This window comes from Xenopus laevis, chromosome 4S (genome assembly GCF_017654675.1).
Source record: "Xenopus laevis strain J_2021 chromosome 4S, Xenopus_laevis_v10.1, whole genome shotgun sequence".
In the NCBI taxonomy this organism is placed as follows: Eukaryota; Metazoa; Chordata; class Amphibia; order Anura; family Pipidae; genus Xenopus; species Xenopus laevis.
This window is the reverse complement of record NC_054378.1, coordinates 110,654,404-110,679,121: the sequence shown is the minus strand read 5'-3', so window position 1 is coordinate 110,679,121 and position 24,718 is coordinate 110,654,404. Positions and strand designations below refer to the sequence as shown.

Here is a 24,718-nt window from a genome sequence, read left to right as displayed (position 1 = left end):
GGTGCAGAAAACCCTCTAATGTGACCTACTGTATGTTCATGACTTATTAACTCATGCCAACAGTCCTTATTGCTTGCCCATAGCTGAGCAGCTAAATAAAGTGATCTGTTTTTGGCTGATATAAAAAGTTGATATTTCAGCAGCTCAGTGACTGGTATCTCAATTAAATGTGCCACAGTTTATCACAGTACAGCGATGAGAACATGATGGATCCATACAACCTAGCCATCTGTTTTGGACCAACTTTGATGCCCATCCCAGATGGGCAAGATCCTGTGTCTTGCCAAGCGCATGTCAACGAGGTCATCAAAACCATCATCATCAGCCAAGAATCCATTTACCCAAGTCATCGTGAGCTGGATGGGCCAGTGTATGAAAAATGCATGACCGGAGGAGAGGATTACTGGTGAGCACTTTATTTTAATTGTACCCTGGATTGTTCACATTTTTTTAGATTGCAAGATAATAAGAACAATATGTGCTGCTTAAATAATGAATTTTCTTACAACAGCGCCACCTGCTGGTCAGTTTCTGACCATAATTCAATTGAATAACTTGTCAGAAGAAACAAAAAGGACGTTTTTGATGTTCCCCTGTTAGGAAAGATGTGATACTGTGGTTTCTGATGTCCTTTCTAAACAAAGAAATCTCAGAACAGAACTCATCTTCGATTGGATAAATCTGGGGTTCCTTTGTGTTATTACATACTGTGCTTTGCTCTTGCGCACAATTTATATCTTGTAGTGTCAGATTGCTAGCACTTTTTTATTTTTTAGATTTCGTGATATCAACATGATATTTTTAAACCGAGCAGAAAAGCATCAAAAGACATCTCCTGCATCAGAAACTTCTGTTTGGCCCCTGCCCAGACTACACAGTCGGAGGCGCTGCTGTTACACATTTATTATATCAGCAGTGTAAAATAAAACCATATATATCATGAATCCTACTCATAGGAGAAACTGTGCTGACAGCCCTTTAGTGCTATAACAATGTGCTTTGATGTAAAAACATGCAATTTATATGGTTATTATTTCCAGTGTGCCCTATTGAGAAATGTATTAGGTTATCGTTGTGTTTATAGAGCAGAATATTCCGTTAAATGTGTTTCTTCTCATTTGCTACAGTGTATGGCTGGAAATAGAGTTATTTTTAGATGAGCAAATGACAAATCATATATTGCAGTTAATTAATTAATAGTGTCTGACGAACGGTATAATTAGAGGGCACTGTGTGTACAATGCTGTCTCTCGTATGATTGCTAGCAGCTTATTAACCAGTGAGATGCCAGAGGATATTGGATGTAATAGAGCTTATGTTTTATTACAGTGACAGCCCCCACAGTGAGCCGGGTGCTATTGATGAGGGTGATCACGACAATGGTACAGAGCCTCACACTAGTGATGAAGGTAAGAGCTTACAATTGACTCCCTTTATATATACAGGTATGGGACCTGTTATTCAGAATGCTCGGGACCTTGGGTTTTCTGGATAACGGATCTTTCCGTAATTTGGGTCTTTGTGCCTTAAGTCTACTAGAAATTCATTTAAACATTAAATAAACCCAATAGGCTGGTTTTGCTTCCAATAAGGATTAATTATATGTTAGTTGGGATCAAGTACAAGCTACTGTTTTATTATTACACAGAAAAAGGAAATCATTTTTAAAAATTTGGATTATTTGGATAAAATAGAGTCTATGGGAGACAGCCATTCCGTAATTCGGAGCTTTCTGGATATCTGGTTTCTGGATAAGGGATCATATACCTGTATATATATATATATATATATATATATATATATATATATATATATATATATATATATATATATATATATATATATATATAGACTCCCTTTGTTTTCTAGGAAATGTTTATTATAAGCTGGTCAGTTTCTCCTTTTCTTGATGAGTATCAGAAAGTGCAGGAATCTGATAAGACTTACCCTGAGCACCTGATGAAGGATCTTTGGATCTGAAACATGTCGTGCACTGCGCAATAAACGGATGACTGTATGACTGACAGGTTTTCCAGAAGTGAGATTTGTTATTGACGTATAAAGTTGGGAAGGCTTGACGGATCCTCTACTCTGTATGAAGGACCCTAATACAGACATAACAGGGAGGATATCACCTATTTTATATCTTAAAGGAACAGTAACACCAAAAAATTAAAGTGTTTTAATGGAATGGAAATATTACGTAGTGTTGCCCTGACAGGTAAAACTGGTGTGTTTGCTTTATAAACTCTACTATAGTTTATATAAACAAGTTTACATAAACAAGCTGCTGTGTAGCCATGGGGGCAGCTATTCAAAGCTGAAAAGGGAGAAAAGGCACAGGATACACAGCAGATAACAGATAAGCTCTGTAATATACAATGGGAGTCTACAGTGCATATCAGTTATCTACTATGTAACTTGTGCTTGAATGGCTGCCCCCCATGACTACACAGCAGCTTGTTTTATAAACTATAGTAGTGTTTCTGAAACAAACACACCAGTTTTACCAGTGTGGGGCATCAATACATATATTGTCATTCCTTTCATTTTTAGATGTTACTGTTCCTTTAACCCAGTAATCTTAAGTATGGTAACCCAATTTACAGAAAAATACCAGATAATAGGTCCTATACCTGTAATATCAATATATAATAAATTAAAGGTGATTTTATTTCCTCTGCATAGTATAATGTAGCAATGTCTCTGTCTCCTGGACACCACTACTGTTAAGGAACAGTAACATCAACAAATAAAAGTATTTTAAAGTATTAAAAATATACAGTACTGTTGCTCTGTACTGGTATAACTGGTGAGTTTGATTCAGAAACACTACTATAGTTTATATGAACAAGCTGCTGTGTAGCTATGGGGGCAGCCATTCAAGGAGAAAAGATATAGGCAGAGAACAGATAAGCAGATAGAGTCCCATTGTATTCTACAGATATTTTCTGATATCTACTATATAACCTGTGCCTTTTTACAGACTGAATGGCTGCCCCCATGGCTACACAGAACTTTATTTATATAAACTATAGTAGAGTTTCTGAATCAAACTCACCAGTTTTACCAGTGCAGGGCAGCAGTAACTTATAGTTTCATTACTTTAACAAACTGTCTTGGTGTTACTTTTTTTAAATGCTAAATGTGCGTGATTTGCTTTCAAAGGTACATATGACAATGTTACTTGGATTGAATAAATGACAGTCATCTCACTCATTATATTGCATTATGTCTTCATGTTCTTTATAATCACCTTTGCTTTTGGTTTATCCTCAGAGGTGGAGCAGATTGAGGCCATCGCTAAGTTTGACTACATGGGACGGACGCCCCGAGAGTTGTCCTTTAAAAAGGGGGCATCCCTGCTTCTTTACCATCGCGCTTCTGAAGACTGGTGGGAAGGGCGACACAATGGGGTAGATGGGCTTATACCTCATCAGTATATCGTGGTGCAGGATCTGTGAGTACCTGCTTGTCTATTTGTTATGTGAGTTATAGTCTGTAAGAGGAACAGATGTCGGAACAACATGGCTAATGCAATACAGATGATACCCCGCTTGTATTAGCCAGCTTGTGCCAGTATCTATTCCTTAGATATGGTTATTTGCAGAGGGTGCTGATCCTTCAGGTATACTGTGCATTGGGCATTCATGGAAGAGAGGACAGCGTGTGCTGGTGTTGACTGTTCCATGTGTTTCTGCAGCTGCATATTTTACAGGCATTCTGCCATCAACCCTGATCCTTTTTTCTTGTAGGGATGATGCATTTTCAGACAGCCTAAGCCAGAAGGCAGACAGCGAGGCCAGCAGTGGACCCCTACTGGATGATAAGGCCTCCTCCAAAAATGATATCCACTCGCCTACTGAGCACCTGCAGGAATACAGCTTCTCTGGAGTGTTGGGCAGGTACTCTCAGAATAACGTGATGTACTGCAGCTAAGCAGTTATAAATTGCTATTGGGTTGCTAGGCAGGGGCCCACACCAACTAGGCATCTGTTTGAATGTCAGAAAGTTATAAATTGTCCTTGGCGTGCACTCTGCCTATAGCAGGCACTAGGGGCCTATGTTAAGAAATGATAAAGCAAACATTTCTGATCAATGTTTATCACAGCCAGGTATTTCTCACCAATTACTGGTGATAATTGAGTCGGTTTGAGGGCAATCTTGCTTGTTCATGCTCCTGACCCTTTAAAGGAGAAGTAAAGCTCAACTAAAGAATTAGGCTAGAAATGTTGTACATTATGTTTTGGGCTTCTGTACCAGCCCAAGGCAACCACAGCCCTTTAGCAGTAAAGATCTGTGTCTCCAAAGATGCCCCAGTAGCTCCCCATCTTCTTTTCTGCTGATTCACTGCACATGCTCTGTGCTGCTGTCGCTTACTGAGCTTAGGGAGCCACTCACAATATACAGTACACATAGAATAGAAATGTCACAATATAAGGCTGATTAGTAATTCATACAGATACTTACTACATGGCAGCACAGAAACCAGTGCAATTAGCATCAGAATGTAATAATCAGCCTTGTAGCATCAGCTTATATTACAGGCCAACCAATTTTCTGCTTGATCATTTGTGACAACCCCAAAGCTAAACTTCTCAACAGCTGCTCAGAGCCCACTGAGCATGTGAGTGTCACAGACACTTTCCAAGATGGTGACCCTGTGACAAGTTTGAAGTCCTGGATCATTGCTGCTATTGACAAGCTGAAACTTTAGGCTGGTGCAATAAGTTCAGTATATAAAATATGGTATCTTTGCCTTTATTCATTTCTAGGGTTTAGTTCTCCTTTAAGACAAATATAACTCGCCCATTCATGCTGTGCCAGTTGCATATACCCATTCCATTAACCTATTTTTGCACCCTTTTCTATGTCAGGGTGAGACTAAGATCTGATGGAGCTGCCATACCACGAAGAAGAAGTGGTGGTGACAACCACAGTCCCCCCAGACCTCTAGGTCCTTGTATAGATACCCCTCCCAGAGCCGCCGCCTGCCCCAGCAGCCCACACAAACTGTCGCTAAATAGAGGAAGGGTGGATAGTCCAGAGAAGCGCCGGATGGCAACTTTTGGCAGTGCCGGGAGTATCAATTATCCTGAGAGGAAGGGTCTGACTGACGGAATCTCCCTGCGATCAGTAACAGGAGGTACCAGACACAGCAGTCTTGGAGACCACAAGTCTTTAGAAGCTGAAGCTCTAGCTGAGGTAGGATAATAACCCATACCCAAATAATAATAATAATAATATTTAATAGGCAATAAATATTTCCAGCATAAGCTCTGGTATTCGGTTTGTGTGCCCCCTAGTGTAAAAAGCTGCATTAATCATGAATGTTATTGTTAGGCTTAGAATGCACTGTTTCTGAAACAGGTATGGGACCTGTTATCCAGAATGCTCAGGACCTGGGGGTTTCCGGATAACAGATCTTTCAGTAAGTTGGATCATCATACCTTAAGTCCACTAGAAAATCATGTAAACATTAAATAAACCCAACAGACTGGTTTTGCCTCCAATAAGGATTAATTATATCTGCATTGCGATCAAGTACAAGCTACTGTTTTATTATTACTACAGAGAAAAAGAAAATAATTTTTAAAAATTTGGATAAAATAGAGTCTATGGGAGAAGGTCTTTCTGTAATTCGGAGCTTTCTGGATAATGGGTTTCTGGATAACGGATCCCATACTTGCATATACTGAATATGAACATGACTTGGGTGAGTCCATCCCCCACATGTAATAAAAGGCACTAAGTTTGCCCAGGAGCAGTAACCAGTAGCAACCAATAAGATGTTTTAAACATGTGGCCAGGAAATTCTACCTGCTGATTGGTTGCTATAGGTTACTGCCCCTGGGCAAAATTAGTGCCTTTAATTACATAACCCCATTTGTTTTGTATGTCTCTTGGGTGGTCTTATTTTTCTTGATTTTCTCATATAATCGTATTGTGTTCAGGACATTGAAAAGACAATGAACACAGCCCTGAATGAGCTGCGTGAGCTGGAGAGGCAAAACACGGCCAAGCAGGCCCCTGATGTGGTTCTGGACACACTGGAACCCATGAAACACCCTGCACTGGGCACTCCCAATTCTGAACCGGTTAGTCCTTTGCACACCATTATGATCCGTGACCCTGATGCTGCCATGAGGAGGAGTAACTCCACTACTACAGAGATGATGACTACATTTAAGCCTGCTCTGTCGGCACGTCTTGCAGGGTCTCAGCTGCGTCCTCCACCTGTAAGGCCGGCACGGCCCATGGTCCAACACAGGTCTAGTAGCAGCAGCAGCTCTGGTGTCGGAAGCCCGGCACTAACACCAACAGAAAAGGTGTTCCCCAGCAACCCATCTGAGAAGTCAGGAACCATGTAAATGCCTCCAGACCCCAATATCGTGGATCCTCCTGTGTGATCTGTGGTATACTCTGGATAGTATAAATGAGAACTGGGTCAGGAGACACAGAAACCGAAAGAACTTCAGTTCAAGCCAGTTCCAGTAGTGATAGATAGAATTCCTGTACCTATGTACATACTGTACTCATAAATTTCCTACATGTGACTCCCCCCAGTCTCAGAGTCTATTGCTAATACCTCCACTCTCTGTTCTTGCACCCAGGCATATGGATCCTTAGACACCCAATCCCATGTACATATCTCATAGTCTCTTCATGCACTTATAACCACATCACTCAGGATTTGTCCATGTGCCCAGTAACATGGAACCATCCATAAAGGGTCACTTCTTGTGCCAACCTTTTTCCATGGCTTCATTAGATAGGTGCGTTATCAGCACTCCACATAACTAACGATTATGCCCTTAATAAAACAATATCCATGTCTTTCCCAAAACAATCACACAAGATCTTATGCCATGCTCCCAATAACACAAGATCTCAAACACATGATCCTATGCTATGCATCCAATCACACAAGATCTTAAGCCACGCACCCAATAACACAAGATCTTACACCACGCACCCAATCACACAAGATCTTACGCCACACACCCAATAACACAAGATCTTACACCACGCACCCAATCACACAAGATCTTAAAGGAGAAGGAAAGGTTAAAACAAAGTAAGCCTTATCAGAAAGGTCCATTTAAATATACCAGTAAACCCCCAAAGTAATGCTGCTCTGAGTCCTCTGTCAAAAGAAACACCACATTTCTTTCCTTCTATTGTGTACTCATGGGCTTCTGTCTCAGACTTCCTGCCTTCAGCTTAAACCTCATTACCCTGGGCAAGAGCATGCTCAGTTTGCTCCTCTCTCCCCACCCCTCCCTTCTCTACTGTAATCTGAGTCCAGAGCAGGGAGAGACTCAGGCAGGAAGTGATGTCACACCACATTAATACTGCAGCTCCTATTCTAAACAAACAGAGAGTTTCTAGAGCTTTTTACTCAGGTATGGTAAAATATTCTACGGAATAAATATAGCATTCTAGCTTGCACTATTGCAGCTAATCTGTTGGCAATAAAATGCCTCTGTAGCTTTCCTTCTCCTTTAAGCCACGCACCCAATCACACAAGATCTTATGCCACAAACCTAATCACACAGGATCTTACGTCACACACTCAATAACACAAGATCTCTAACACAGGATCCTGTGCTATGCACCCATCACACAGTATCTTAATCCACGCACCCAACCGCACAAGATCTTACGACACACATCCCAATCACACAAGATTATACAACGCACCTAATCATATAAAATCTTACTCCATGCACCCAATCACACAGGATACTATGCCACGCACCCAGTCTCACACGACCTTGCTCCATACAACCAGCCACAGAAGACCACGCACGCATTGTACAATGTTTATCTCACCCTTGTTACCACTATGATAAATTCATATAGATGTATGTCAGCTGGGTTGCCCTGTTTCCTTCAGTTGTGCATAGTTCATATACAAATCTAAGCAGCGTTTTCTCATTACAAATATATGTACCACACTGGATCTCGTACGCATCTTTCCGCAGAACTTTTCTCCGTGGACTCATCTCATGAACCATCATCTCCTCTTCATCTCAAAGAATTGTACCATAGTGATTCTTAAATCTTTAGTTGGCCTTAAGATGCACTAAGACTCAGTACAATTTTTACTCTATGACGCTGCATTTTGTGCGTGTGTTTGCTTGGATATGCTGGAGAATTTTGGAGGGAGTGGTCCAGTCTAGGCTATTTTTTCCCTCTGGACTGTTCCTGGACACCATGGATTATCACTAAGAGAATGGCAATGAATGTAACAAATGAGAAGTACCTGTGGAATGGCATATTTCTTCTTGATTTATCTTGTTTATACCTCTTTTACCTTGCTCTTATTCAACTGGGTCACACAAATGCCTTTTTTTTCAGCCTGGCCTTGTGGGTTTCCCAATAAATTGCCCATCTGTATGTTGTTCTCTGGACTGTGGCTGTCATGAGAGGGTTAGAGGCTCCTGCTGCCCCCTCTGCCTGTAACTTTGTACAGATTTACTCTTATGTATTAGTTCTCTTATTAACCATGTGTAGGCCAGAGGCTATATATATATATATATATATATATATATATATATATATATATATATATATATATATATATATATATATATATATATATATATATAAACACAGATATAAACACATATATGTATAGTAGTTGAACGTAGGATAATTTGAGTTATGCTTGAACTGAGTTCCAAAAAAGGCTGTTTGTGCTGCCACTGGAAAGGTAATATACTGTATATGTGTAGATATATATATATATATATATATATATATATATATATATATATATAAGCAAAAGGAAGACCAGCAACACCGAGATCTCTTGTGATATAGTCAATTTATGTTGTGAAATCACATGCAAGCCGACGTGACGTTTCGGTCCACACAGGGACCTTGATAAAGGTCCCTGTGTGGACCGAAACGTCACGTCGGCTTGCATGTGATTTCACAACATAAATTGACTATATCACAAGAGATCTCGGTGTTGCTGGTCTTCCTTTTGCTTATACTATATATTACCGTGCACCCGAGGAATGCTGCAAAGGCGGAGTGCTGCCCTCACCAAGTAATTATATATATATATATATATATATATATATATATATATATATAGTGTAAATCTACCTTATCAATTCCTCCTAATTGTAATCCAATAACACCTTCCTAATGCGTCTGGGACTTGAGTTTGGTTAACGAAACCTTGTTTCTCCTAAATGTGAGTGCATAGTTTGCTTCAGGTCAATTAACCCACAGCAACTAATCTATAGGTAGAATTTGCCGGTCTGCTGTTTAAAAGCAAACAGCTGGTTGCTATGGGTTACAAGATGCAGAACTTTGAACCTATCATTGCATTATGCCGTTGTTTGTTTGCAAAGCACCCTAAAGTCTGAACAGGTGTAGGCCTATGGCACATAAGGCAGTTACTGGGCACCATCACCAATATCTGCCATAAGTAGAGTGTTTCCTATTTATATGAATGACAAGGGCACTTGAACAGCTGTTCCATTAACCTGGTTCAGGCAATGGGTGCCAATGAGTACAAAATGCATCAGAATGTGGCCCGACCTTGGTTTCGATGCCTTGTGATGCTCTTTGCAATGAGACACATTATTAGACTTGATGTTCTTGCCTTGTTTATAGGCAATGGGCTTCATTTCCAAATAACATTTCAAGACATTCAAGATACTATAGCTAGATGAATATTTAAAGGGGAAATTCACCTTTGAATAAATTTGTAGTATGTTATAGGCGGACCTATTCTTAGCAACTTTTCATTTGGTCTTCATTTTATTATTATGTATTTTTTATGAACCGTTAGCCATCGTGTTCTGGCAGTCTACTGAAATGCTCCCTGGTTATTAGGGTCACTGACTTAAACAAAAAAAAAAAAAAAGATTGACTGTATTTTATTATTATTTGTTTTATTGCTGAACTTTCTATACAGGCCTACTACTATTCCTGCTTCCATTTGGAGTTGAACCTCCAATCTGAAGCCTGGTTGCTAGGGTAATCAAGCCGTAGCCCACCCGATAGTTAAATTTCAAGCCTGAATACTGCAGAGCAAAAAAAAGAAAACCACAAAGACTGCAGTCATAGAATATCACTGTTTGCAACAAATGAAAGGCCACTTTTAAGATGAACTACCCTTTAAGCCTTTTGTTTCCCAGGATGGGAGGTGAAGCACAGTCTGGAACTTTTCTAGATTATTATACACGACGGCCACTACTGCTACAAAGAACCAATTCCATTGCACTTCTACTTATAACTAGTTCTGTGTAAGAAATGTATAATATAGTTCATTGGGTGTTGACTACGATGATCATGTGAGGCGTTGGTGTATAAAGCTTGGGACCACAGTTCTGGAGGAAGCATAAGGGGCACACGCAAATCTACCCATAACACACTGCTGTGCAGAAACACCACTTGAGACACACACTAAGCTGGTGAGGACTAAAACGGTGAGGTCCATGTGGTCTCCTTGCTCTTCATGGTTGTCTGTAGCTTGTGTAACTTGTGTATAATTCCTGTTTAAAGTGCCAAACCACTGCTCTGATTGTTCTGGTATTGTACACTCAATCTAATCTGAGTTTTGCTTGTGACATGGGTGAGGGCCAGGTGTTGACTCTAATGGGCTAGTGGGACCTTGAGAAGAAAGGTTGAGAGTCACTGCTATAGATACAACACTGGAGTGTATACTAGCGCCTGTCTCTGAGCCAGCCCTCCACAACAGGGCACCCTTACAGGCCAACAGATAAGTTAGTTAGCTTCTTTTTTCGAAAGAAATACCAACTGTCTCTGTTATCCTTCTTCTCTGTTGATAACCTTGACATCCAGGAAGTGTTTACCCACCAGGCTGGTAAATACAGACAAGTAGACAAACCTACAGATATACTGTATAGGGAATAATGCGCCTCCCTCCATAATAAAACTGGAATCACCAACGAAATCCACAGGCATATAAAAGAATAAAGTTCTTGTATACAGAATTCTCATATTTTAAAGGATAAGTAAACCATAAAAAATTATGTCAAATTGCTCAGGGCGCTTTTTCTAGGCACTTTTGCAATTTACGTGAATTCTTTTTTCAGTTTCAGAGCTAAGCTTTTTATTAACTGCCAGTTTAATAGATTTTGCTCAGGAAGGAGATGTGAAAGGTCTTGGGATTTCTAATCTCTTTCCTAAGCAGAGCAACATCAGAACACTTCTCTGTATTCTGATCGCCTATCTCTCTCTGACTGTATAATTAGAAGAACTGACCAGCTGGTGGCAATGTTGTTAATAAATTCATTATATTGGCAGATTTTAAAAACTTAAACAGCTCTGAAATCTGAAATCAAAAAATGGCGATGTTGTTAATAAATTCATTATATTGGCAGATTTTAAAAACTTAAACAGCTCTGAAATCTGAAATCAAAAAATAACTAAAACGTTAATAAGTAGAGAGTGTCTTTTGATACAAGTGACATCACCGAGCAACGTTCATAACTGATGACATCACTAGGCATTATTTACAAGGTTATTTGTATAGATTATTATGGTGTGTTGTAAGTTACTGAATCACATTGATTAGCTGCATTCTAGTGATAACTTACAAATCAATCAGCAGAACTTTCCTCCAACTCCAAGACTGTTGAGGGGTTGGCACTGCTAATAACCACATCATTCAGGGGCATGTTGTGCTAAGCCGCAGATAAAATCTATAAAATCCTGTAAGATCCCCAAGGCCTGGCCTGGATTTGCTTCCTAACTGATACCTGATACTACTTCTGTGCTTTGCATTGCGTGATCTGGCTCAGGTCCCAATGTTGCACGTTAAGTTCTGCGTAGGAGGCCTGGGTGGGGATGCAGACCGTCTTTGCACTCCATATATCTAGTGCAAAATGCACGTTTTCTGTGCATGAGGCCTTGCTCCATGCACTGCCCCTCACTTACTTGCATGTTTTTATTTTTGGCAAAAGAAACACACTGAGAATGATTTAGAGTTTACATAGTAACACAGGTTGAACAATGACATGTGTTCATCAAGTTCAAACTATCAAGCTAGCATATGGATGTAGCAATTAGCATATACAAAGCATGCATTTAATTGACTTAATAAATGCTGCAAATAAAACATGTTTAGAATTTGTAGTTGATGAACCAGGGGCCTCTTAAATCATGTTTGGGCAACTTGTGGCCTTCCAGATGTTATTGAACTATACCTCTCAGAACATCTTTAGCCGTGAAGTTGTTGTTCTACATCATGCCTATCTGTGCCATAAATACAAATGGTGCTCACACCTGTAGATTCAGATACCAGAATGCTAGGGTTTTATTTCTGTGTGACATCATATATATGTATGTATATATTATATATATATATATGTAGGGATGTGACGCTTGGGGTATATCATCTATGTCTACCCTGTGTCCCTCTAGCTGTTTTGAACTTCACTTCCCAGCAGAAATTAAAGTGCTGGGAGTTAAACAGGAGGGTCACACATAGACAATATATGTGCACATGCCATACCCAGACTGAAGCCAAAAATGCTTATTAAAAGCACAAAAACCAGTAATATCTCAAGCAGATCGGCAAATTCCACAAGTGCCCTCAGACCTGGGCTGCTTTGGTTAATTCTGAAATGCCCAACAGGTCTTTGCTGCAAATCCCTCCTGGAAGTGAAAGTGTTAATTAATCAGAGTAATGAACCAGCCGTTGCTATACAGAGGTTATGGCTGGGGGGGGGGACTGAGTGCCAAAGCACAATGTTTAACCCTGTGACATGTGAGTGATTTTATCCATCATCTATCTAGCACCATCCCACTTGTTTTTTGCCTCTAAAATGAAATGTCCACATTGGATGGGCCACCTGGGATTGGTTGAACTATATTGTCTCCACTGTGATGATTATTATAATTGTCACTCCTGCTCTTGAAGCCACGAGTAAACAAAGTACGAGCAGCCTTTTCCCTTCTGTGCCCTTCTTGTGGGTGGCATGTAGATCTGGCAGGGTGCCATCATCACATCATGTCTAATTACAGTCGGTCTGAAGCCGGAAGAAGAAAAAGCAGATAATAAGTTTGTATAGTCACCATACAAATACCTACACATATTATGGCCACAGCAGCCATAATAAACCAAAGTGGTGCTCTATCTGGATACCTTGCTGCATAAACCAGCCTAAATTACCCCACCTAATTCAACATCTCTCCATCCATCTGGTTAGTTCAGCTGACAAGGTGCTCTTGCCGGCTAGATTTTCCAGTGCTTTTAGGCTCATGAACTGAGAGTTTTATCTTAAGGGGCAAATTTGTTTTTTCTTCTGGAACGAAGCTGCCATTGTTGCAGCTGATTGGCAGGCACATTGGGGCTCAGTTACTTAAAGGGACCCGCTTAGTCCTTAATATTCTCATGAAGCAGAACCAAGACATGCTTGCGACTAGGGATGAGCAAACTTTTTCATGTGTTTCACTGTGAAAAATGCCTATAGACTTTAATGTACAGTAAAAATAAAGTTGAGCGTTATAAATATGACGCCCATTGATTTCAATGCATTTGGCAAACTTTTTGCCATTTCACGAATTTTCAGCGAAGCATAACGCATCAGATTCACCCCTCACTACTTGTGACAACCCACCTTTGTTGCAGGTTATTGGATACAGGGTAGGCTGATAGTCCGCCTGTCTAACCATACCACTAAGAGGGTTCGTAGGCTCCAGCCAATCTTTTGCTTTGTCAAAAGGGATCCATTTGATTTTGTGTTAGGAATGTGCTGGGCCGTCACAGCTAAATATAAATGAGAAGAAAGTTTAATTAGCTGTTGCATAGAACATATTGGTTAAAATGTAGCTAGGAAACATTAAATTGACCACACTGTATTAGGGCTCTGCCACTTCCAGTGAATACGGGCAAGGAGTTGTCCACTTAGCATTATAAGGACTACAAATTGAACGTCAACTTGGATTGATTTGACCAGCCTTAGTACTGTATATTACAGCATGTTCAGTTTAAAGCTTCATATCCAAAGGCACTTGGGGCCCGTTTCAAATGAAATGCTGTAGAAGGGCTGACTACTGCTATATATTTCTTGTTATGCAGCTGGAACTACTTACCTTTGCTATTTATACTATAGTATTTATCCTTCCATTAGCAATCTAAAAGTCATGTGTATGTAGCACTGTCTGCAATGAATTCTGGGTACTGTAGTCCAATATACCTTATCTGTATGTACACAAACTGTGCTTATGGCTCTGCATCCTCTCTGACAAGATACTCATGTGCTGTTCCCTTATGCCACTCTCTGGCCTATAACGCAGCTGTACAGACTCTTCTATAATGACTTGTCAGGTCGCCACAGAAAAGCACATGTCTTTCAGCCACTTCTGATTGGCTGTTTCTATTTCAATGGTGTTGCCAGTTAACAGTAGAGGAACCACTAATTGGCTGTCCCTGCATAATAATAATTGTATCCTATAAATATTGTCAATGTTGTGTATGGAGACTGCTCCAGCCGTGTGTCTGATGCAATATGCTAATTATATGCTAATGAATCCCATGTAGAAAAATATGACTGGAATATTAAATAAATGGAAACATTTTTAGGATGTTTGTGCTGTCATTTTTGAGTTGCCGTCACTTCTATGAAAAGGTGCATGGTGGACCTTCTGTGTCTGTTGATTATAGAAAACTGATCTAAAATGTAGTCAACTCCATTGTGGTTTCCTAATTGTCATCCACTCCATTTTGGTTTTATAAGAGTCATCAACTCCATTTTAGTTTCCTAAGAGTGATCAACTCAATTGTGGTTTTCTTAATTGTCATCAAGTCCATTTTGGTTTCCTAAGAGCTAGTACTTCTATTACTGTGACCTAGGGAAGTGTAAGAGCACCAAAAGGTTTTTTTTATAAGAAATGGTGCATTTGAGGCCTTTTGAATCTGTTGATTATGGACACCTGATCTAACATAGTCATGAACTCCATTTTGGTTTCTTATAAAAGTCATCAACTCCATTTTATTTTTCTACAAGTCATCAACTCAATTTTGATTTTGTAAAAGTCATGGGCTCCATTTTGGTCTCTTAGAAGTTATCAACAACATTTCATTTCCTAGGAGTCATTGACTCCATTTTGGTTTTCGAAAAATCATCAATTCCATTTTGGTTTAATAAGAATCATCAACTTCATTTTGGTTTTCTAAAGTCAACAACTCAATTTTTGGTTTCCAAAGAGTCATCAACTCCATTTTTGTTTCCCATGAGACATCAACTCACAAATTAATTTTGGTGTTCTATGAGTCATGAACTTTTTAGTATCCTATTAGTCATGGACTCCATTTTGGTTTCCTAAAAGCCAGCAATTTCTATAACTAAGGTAATTGGACTGAGGTAATTATAAGAAGAACAATAAAGAAGCATGAGCTCATACCTTATTCAGCCAGCACTTTTTCCCTCTGGTTTTGATCTGCACCAAGGATGGCGCAGGCCAGTTTTTGTCCTTAGGACAGAACCTTGTTGCATCCTGGTTCCTCTGCACATCTGAATAACACACAAGTTAGGGGACAGGTAGGGTGTGGGAATTGGGGACAACTACAAGGCCTCTATTCAGAGGTAGCCATAGGCAATTCTAGGAAGGCAGTGTGTGCATTGTGCCTCTTTTGCTCTAGTTAAAGAGTAACTGCAGTTTAGTTTCCAGTTCTGAGGTTCTCTCTGGTTTATAAAGTACAGATTGCCTTTGAATGACATGAGACTTTCTTTGATTTTTGATTTCAATATGATTTCTTTGATTTGATTTTCAATATGATGGATACAATCCTGCACCTTAACCGCTAAGCTCACACCTACTTTCCTATGTGTTCCCTAATGTTGCTCGCAGCCTCAAACCATTACTGTATTAAATTAGATCCTGATGTTAATTCCTAAGCCAACATTCTTTTTCCATTAGAGTAAATAGCACAGCAGCGGAATCTTTCACTTTAACACATTGCCTCGGTGTGACCTTTGGCTGATTTCACTCAGTCGGCAACACAGATGTTACATGGCACAGTCATTGCTGTTATCTCTAATGGTGTGAAATCCTATAGCCCTTAATGGCAGGGATCCACACGGCACATCAATGCAAATTCATATGTACAGGAAGAAATGCATATAGAGTTAGGCTTTGACTAATGACAGTGTCAGGGGAAATCAATTTGATGTATCCATGGGCAGACATCTTGTTGCGTAACTCTCAGCATTCCTTCTCGACCATCACGCAATGGACAGAGGCTGGAACACATAAAACCTACAAATTCTCCTTCTGTGTTATTGCATGAACTGATGTTAAAGTGAGAGGGCCTATCCTACAGCTTCCTACGCTTGTCATTCATGTGGATGGACACAGCTGCCATCAGAGAGGGACATATGGGAGTCTATCATGCCCTGTCACAATGGGGGGTCCAGATTCAAAGGTACACAGATTATTGTTGCCTCAAATGTAGCTGTTTATAATTGTATGCATTTGCCATAACCTCAGCAATTCTGTTCATCAAGACAACTGGAAGCCTGTTGTGTCTATGACATTTTACTGGGAAAAGTCACCAAGTTAAAAATAATAATAGACAGTTGACCTTCTAGATGTTGTTTTCCTTTCCTTTGTTTGAGTTAGGCTTGATAAAATTATACCTGATGTATGCAGTATACCTTTTGTGCAGCCTCAAGTGGTGTGTCAACAAGTTACAGCTACAAATGCCTATTCCCTCTGGCCCAACTTTCCCTTTGAAGAATAAATGTATTTTTCTGGAAAAGCGACAAGTTAATCTGACAGGAATCTAGAGGAGGATAGAGTTCGTTTTCTGCAAGGCAAGAGGTTCACGCCTCATCAAGATCAGAAAGTAACAGAAAAAAAATTACACAACCCATAATACCATAACATCCATGTTTTCCATTCTTTAGCTTTCAGGATCATTTTTAAATGGATATACATTTTCAGATCACATTAAGTGGACAAAAGATTTTGACTGCTATGGGCAGTCAGGCCACGTAAAAATGCAGCGTTCATTGAAATCACTCACATGCCTTCACTTTTAAGGGGGGAAAATGGAAAACTAGGGCCACAATTTGGTGACCAGTTGAAGTATTGGTAAACTTAAAGGGATACTGTCATGGGAAAACATTTTTTTTTAAAAAATGAATCAGTTAATAGTGCTAATCAAGCAGAATTCTGCACTGAAATCCATTTCTCAAAAGAGCAAACAGATTTTTTTATATTCAATTTTGAAATCTGACATGAGGCTAGACATATTGTCAATTTCCCAGCTGCCTCAAGTCATGTGACTTGTGCTCTGATAAACTTCAATCACTCTTTACTGCTGTACTGCAAGTTGGAGTCAAATCACCCCCTCCCTTCCCCCCCCCCAGCAGCCAAACAAAAGAACAAAAGAACAATGGGAAGGTAACCAGATAACAGCTCCCTAACACAAGATAACACCTGTCTGTCAGATCTAAGAACAACACTCAATAGTAAAAACCCATGTCCCACTGAGACACATTCAGTTACATTGAGAAGGAAAAACAACAGCCTGCCAGAAAGCGTTTCTCTCCTAAAGTGCAGGCACAAGTCACATGACCAGGGGCAGCTGGGAAATTGACAAAATGTCTAGCCCCATGTCAGATTTCAAAATTGAATAAAAAAAAATCAGTTTACTCCTTTGAGAAATGGATTTCAGTGCAGAATTCGGCTGGAGTAGCACTATTAACTGATGTGTTTTGAAAAAAACATGTTTTCCGATGACAGGATCCCAACTATTGCCGATTATCAGAAATATCCAGGAACAATAAGGAAAATGTTTCTCTAATCCATCAAGGATAAATGGAGACAAAAAACACAAATAGCTTTAGAATAACATTAAGAGCAGCTAACAAACAAATAAAATAAAACAGTTCCTTCTATTTACTTCTTTTCAACTTATGCTTTCCCTTTGGCTGCATTCTGTATTAGTGATGTGCGAGTCAAGAAAAACTCAACCACCACTCGACCCTAACCTGCAAAACTTTAGCCTCTACCCAACCCTAACCTGCAAAATGTTGCAACCCGCGTCTTCAAGCTTTGTGTGCTACTTCTGTGTGCACCTCTCTTTCCAAGACAGGGAAGCTTTGGGAGCAGTGGAGTAGTGTACTTCTCCAGTCTGTCCATCACCCAACCCTAACCTGCAATGGCTGACCAAATCTCAATCTGAAATCGTGCAACCGATGGGAAGCCCACTGGTCACCATGGGTTTCAGGTTGACTCGCACATCACTATTCTGTACCGCTCTTTCATTCTCTGATGATAGACATGGGACCTCTATACCATTTTTAATCATCACACAACTATGGTTATATATAGGTCGACATTTTCATCAAATCCAAATTCCAGGCAAACATCGGGTGACAGCTGTCACAATCTGTAATGAAAAATAGGCACAGAAACAAGAACAGACAGGCAGGAGTCACAAAATGCCCATTTAGGTACATAAATGAACCCTGACATGTGAAGGACACTTGACAAAGAGCCTTCTATGGTTGAAACATGTAGTGTTGGCAAATAAACACTGATGGTTTAGCAGTTAATCCTGCCTCAGCGCCTATCTTCTTGTGCTCTATTTATTGGTGGATGTGAAGGAGTATGTTGAGGGCTCACCAAAAAGTGCAAAAGTTCTTCTGTATTAATTATCACATATGCTTTTCATTTTGGGGAATACCAAGTGCCCCAGACAATGAGAAATGAAAGGCAAATTAGTTCCAGTAACTGCAGATCATCTACTCTATATAACATCACGAATCTGTGAATGCTCCAAACGTGCCGCAAACGGAACTAGGATGAGATCAATAATAAGTGGAAAGGTGGAATATCTATGGGGTAATGTATAGCACTGCTACAAGCATGGGGGTAACAATCAGTTCCCAAGAGTGGGGGAAGCAAATACTGGAAGAAAACTGAAAAGGGGACACAGAAGCCAATGGAGTTTTAAAGACAGTTTATATGGTAAGGCATATATTGTATATGGTTGCTGGGCGCTTTGTTGCACTTTTGCAAGTGCAATTTTTTTATAGGAGTACATGACCCCAGGAGCACTGGGGTCATGTACTCCTGTACGGGTTATCCCCAATCTCAGGTGCTATGACCTAGCCCAAGGCCAAATCCTGGCCTGAAAATAATACTGACAACATCACAGAAAGGATCAGCAATCTGTTTAGACGTATACTGTACCTTAATGGTTTATTGTGACTGTAACAGATTAATTAAACGACTGTAATTGTAATAGAGTGCAGGAAAGTGCCCGTCTGTCACTGGCAGTGGCTGCCATAGTCACAGCATTTCCCATCATTGTGGTTTAAAAGCTTTGACCATGGCAGTGTTCCTTGAGATTGCTGCACTTTTCTACACCAATGAAACTGAGTTTAGCCTATAGGGAAAATTGTGCTCCGAACAAAACAATGTTACATTATTATGTACAATCAAAAGCGGAGAACAGAGGAACAAACTTGCAGAATAACTGCTAAAGTGCAAATTTATTATAGTCCACACAACATGTTTCGGGCGTCACAGGCCCTTTTTCAAATGTTACATTATTAATTGGGGTGCAATGAGGATGTGACCATACAAATCATACAAGGCAAATACTCTGCACTTAGTGTGTTATAGAATGGCGAATTCTATCCAACTTTTCAAATGGCCTTTATTTTTCTTTATTATAGTTTTTGAATTATTTGCCTTTTTTTTTTTTTTACTTTTTCCAGCTTTCAAAAGGCTGGGGGACACCGACCCCATCTAAAAACAAATGCTCGTTAAGGCTACAAATTAATAGTTATTGCTACTGTACTTTGTATTACTCATCTTTCTATGCAGGCCTCTCCTATTCATATTTCAGTCTCTTATTCTAACCAATGCATGGTTGCTAGGGGAAGTTGGATGCTTCCTGCTGATTGGCTGCTATAGGTCAGTGATCCCCAACCAGAGGCTAGTGACCCTTGGATGTTGCTCCCAGTGGCCACAAAGCAGGTGGTTCTTTTAGAATTATTGCCATAAAGGCAAGCTTTTGATGCATTGCTAAATAGGGCCTTCTGTAATGCTGCACATCCATATAGGGGGTACCAGTAACCAATCACAGCCCATATTTTGCACCAGCATGTTTATGTTGCACTCCAACATTGGATTTGTATGTGGCTCCCAGGTAAAAAAAAAAAATGGTTTAATAAACTGTTAAAATAAGTGAATGTCAGGAGAAAGAAAGAGGCTGCTCTCATGTGCTTTTGGTAAGGAAAAAAATTGGAAACCTTTCTAAAATCTTTCCTATGCAGAAGAACAGAGCAGCCTCTTTCTTGAATACTTGGTGGGCAGAATGGGCAGAAACTGACCAGCAGGTGGCGTTGCTGTAGCAAAACTAATTCATATTAACATTATTATTAATACAAGTATCCCTTGATATCTTGGAATATAAAAACAATAATGAATGTATATTAAACCATTTCTTAGAATAGCACGCTCATCAATTTTACATTCACTTGTTTTAAAGGTTTACTCTCTGTGTAATATATACACGAATGCCCTCGGATAAGTGGCCTACATTAGAAGAGTTAAACAATACTGCAACCTCTTTGACACTGATATATTAATGTTTTACTGCCTGAAGCATGTTTTACACAATCTTACTTTATAGAAATAACGAGCCCTGCAAAGTTTTGCCTTTTACAGGCACCTTAATCAGATAATTTACAGTGGGTTTCTTCTGCAAGGGGATGATGTGCCAAGCTCTCACCAGTGGGTGGCACCAAAACTTCAGTAACGGCTGCACAGGGTTGAAATATTCAGGGAAGTCCTGATGTTGTGTTTTTTTGCCAAGTCAATAGAAGTAAACGTTTTGTTCAGCAAACAGGCTGGAAACAGTCATTGATGACAGATAGGAACCATTTGGCCCACCTAACGTTACTCTGATTCTGTTGGAACTGAGAGGTTCCTTATGGACAATTAAGTATTAAGGAATTTGATGGCAGATGACCATTTGGCCTACATTTGATAGTATGATGATTTCCCTATCCAATTCCATAGCACAGATATATTATAGAGTATATAACCATGGTTCAGAGAAGAGTACATCGGCTTATATTTCTCTTCAGTGCCAAAAGCCTAATGGAGCAGCACGCCTTCCCACATTTCCCAAATTTCCCAAAAGGAGCAGCGCAAGGCATTGGAGCAATCTCTGCAGGGCCCCCTTAGTCTCTATGTTGCAAAGCTTACACCTGATGCAGGGCTGCAGAGAGTTCAGCATTCTGTATTGTTGCGTTTTTAAACTTGGAAATTTTAAAGGTAAGTACTTTTGAGTCAATATAGTTTCTCCAATCAGAATCCTATTTGTTGTGGTGCTGTCCCTCCATCCCCACATAATGAACACTTGTTTATTTTGTTGGATTGTGTTGGTTACTAAATACAAGTGTTATTGCATCTACTTTGCATGCACTAAATTTGTTTGGGCAGTTTGACTTATTTTGACCATCATGAGTGTGCAAGTTTGTCCAAAGTGGAAATGACCCTGCAGGTTAAATGAAATGTAAACCCTTAATGCAAATTCATGTTCAAGTGCTGATAGCAGTCTTCCGAGCACTTTTTCAGGCCTTCCTTGGAGAGGCTTCAAATGTTTTTTTTTTTTGCCTTTCTCCGGATCAACTGGCAGTTAGTCAGGTTAAAATAGAGTTAAAAGGTTGAACTTGATGGATGTGTCTTTTTTCAACCTAACTTAACATGTTACTATTATGTTACTATGTTGCTCCACTCAGAAATGTCACATGACTCTCCTCGTTTTACTAAATTCATTTTCGGAGCAGAGCAACACCACAAGACCTTTCTTTTCTTAGAACTTATTTTTCTACTGATTGTTCAGCTGGCCGATATGGCCACAAGAGGGAACTGTTGGAACTACTACTATCTTAAAAACTTGAAACAAAACTGCTTAAGGTCCCCATAGACGCGACGATTCTTCTTGCCGAACGACCGATTTTAGGGAAGCCCGACCAATCCTTCGAAATTGTCGTGCGGTTAGTGGTATTCGAACGATCGTACATCTTACGATTTTTCGGCCGACATCTGTCAGTGCAATCTCTCTATGTTTGCAGGGCCAAGCAGGCAGCTCCCCTTTGTTTTCCTGGTAAATTGGTCTTTTTAGTTGATGGTAGATTCGTATGATCGTACGATCGTTCTGAGAAGATCGTGGTCTCACGATCAGGATCTGATCTTTTAAAAATCTCAACATCTATGGCCAGCTTTAGAAGGGCTCTCTGACCAATTTTCCATGAAATTGTCAATTAAGTCAATGCTATTTTCCCGTCTATGAGGATATGTGGCTTTATAAGTGAGCTTTAAGCTGGCAGACAACGTAAGATAAAAAATTAGCTGCCTTGCAAAAGTGCAAAAAAGCACCCAGCAACCATATACAATATATGCCTTACCATATAAACTGTCTTTAAAACTCCATTGGCTTCTGTGTCCCCCTTTCAGTTTCCTTCCAGTATTTGCTTCCCCCACTCTTGGGAAATGATTGTTACCCCCATGCTTGTAGCAGTGCTATACATTACCCCATAGATATTCCACCTTTCCACTTATTATTGATCTCATCCTAGTTCTGTTTGCGGCACGTATGGAGCATTCACAGATTCATGATGTTATATAACTCAGAGTAGATGATCTGTAGTTACTGGAACTAATTTGCCTTTCATTTCTCATTGTCTGGGGCACTTAGTATTCCCCAAAATAAAAAGCATATGTGATAACATTAATATAGAAGAACTTTTGCACTTTTTGGTGAGCCCTCAACATACTCCTTCACATGTCAGGGTTAATTCATGTTGCACAAAGGATTGGGGCCTCATTAATCAAGCTCCCTTTCAGTAGCTTTTTGTTCAGCAGCTCTCCAGTTTGGAATTTTAGCAGCTATTGGGTTGCTAGGGTCTTGTTTACTTTAGCAACAGGCAGTGGTTTGAATATAATCATCTTCCTAGGGTATCCTTACTCTGGCAGGTTGGGTATGCTGACAACATCTTTCTAAGTTCTCAGAGGAATGAGTAATTGTTGTTAGGGAGCCTCACTAATAATTCCCACATGCAGATCGGCACACGTCTGTCTGTCCCCAGGCTGCTGGCAGGGACGATGAAAAATACAGAGCCTACGCGGATGGCAAATGTACCTGTTCAATCCCTGGAATATCCTGCTACACATTCCCTTTATAATCTCTGAATTGGAGCTTCTGCCGCCCCAGCCAATAAAAACAGAACTGCTGTTCCAACTCTGTACAAGCAGCCAGTGAAGTGATGATTGCATGGAAGGGATGGAAATGACTGATGATTGCGGGATTGTTTTTAAGGCTCATACAGAGTTCTGCCAACATCCAAAAGGGACAGTTTGGGTCAAGCCCCAATCTAAGTCACAACAATTTTGGAGGCAACAATTAAGTTTTTTTTTCAAATGATGTGTGAAGGAGGGGAAAGAATATATATATATATATATTACAGGTAATGCTAAAATGCACATAAAAAATAAAACAAGTTAGGGACCGCCATTCGGGGTTTACCTTGACGTGGTATGGTGGCTTATCAATTTTATGATCATAACTTTGTAACAAAATAACCCCTGTTTTGGGTACATATGCAATAGCATTTATTATACTTATATAAATATACTTTAAAGCCTTTAGAGTGCTCCCACAACCCCCCTGTTTTGATATTGTATATTTAGCCAGGAGCTGTGGCATAGCTTCAGTGGTTGTAGCACCCCATACCCCCCCTTTTAACTAGTGGTGATCCTATGCTTTTAAAATTGGGCGTTTGTTTTGGGAATATCTCTCCTTTAAAAGCCTGATTGCTGGCTGGGGAGGATTTAGCCCTCAGTGAAAAAACAGCGTTCAACGGACATTGATTACAGGTAATGCTAAAATGCACATAAAATATAAAACAAGTTAGGGACCGCCATTCGGGTTTACCTTGACGTGGTATGGTGGCTTATCAATTTTATGATCATAACTTTGTAACAAAATAACCCCTGTTTTGGGTACATATGCAATAGCATTTATTATACTTATATATACTTTAAAGCCTTTAGAGTGCTCCCACAACCCCCCTGTTTTGATATTATATATATATATATATATATATATATATATATATATATATATATATATATATATATTGATACTGACATCCTGGCACTGGAGTCCTTTCTAAGGTGTACCCAGGGCAACTTCTTTAGGATAGTGGCCCTTGGGTGCCTATTAGTGATGTGTGTGTTGACCTGACCTGTTCCAACACTAAGCCAACGCCACCCAACCTGAAGCTGACCCATCCTGCTCTCATAATTTATATACCTGCATCTCTGATAATACAATTATTTCATTTTAGTGCAGTTATTACACAGATTAATAATATGCATTGACTCTTTTCAACCATGGGCATTTTTTGTCTAAGGGTCTACTCGAAGACTGGGGCCCAGTTGAGCCCTACCTACTATAGAGACATTGCACATATTTATTTGAAGAAGTTACTGGAATGGCAGTTTTGTCCCTATAGAACGTCAGTGATGAAATAGATGGAGCATAGATAGGATTCCTGCCTGTGTGAGGGTATGCAGGGAATGACAGTAGGTACAGCTGCTACAATAGGTCTGCACTGCGGAATCATGTGCTGGATTGCTCTGCCGCTCTACTTCTGTTTGCCTTTCATTAGGGAGAGGATTACTCACTCAC

At 39.9% G+C, this 24,718-nt stretch overlaps 1 protein-coding gene across 2 annotated transcripts in view; it reads left to right on the top strand.

Moving 5' to 3' along the window:
* Positions 1-6,882, top strand: part of LOC108715854 (SLIT-ROBO Rho GTPase-activating protein 3) — a 107,328-nt gene extending 100,446 nt beyond the window's left edge. For both annotated transcript variants that reach the window (XM_018261351.2, XM_018261352.2), the window contains exons 17-22: positions 179-406; positions 1,330-1,409; positions 3,280-3,460; positions 3,756-3,905; positions 4,878-5,205; positions 5,955-6,882. In XM_018261351.2, the coding sequence (XP_018116840.1) occupies positions 179-406; positions 1,330-1,409; positions 3,280-3,460; positions 3,756-3,905; positions 4,878-5,205; positions 5,955-6,371 (1,384 nt within the window). In that variant the 3' untranslated portion in view covers positions 6,372-6,882. The remainder of the gene's footprint in view (positions 1-178; positions 407-1,329; positions 1,410-3,279; positions 3,461-3,755; positions 3,906-4,877; positions 5,206-5,954) is intronic.
* The last annotated feature ends 17,836 nt before the right edge of the window (positions 6,883-24,718 follow it).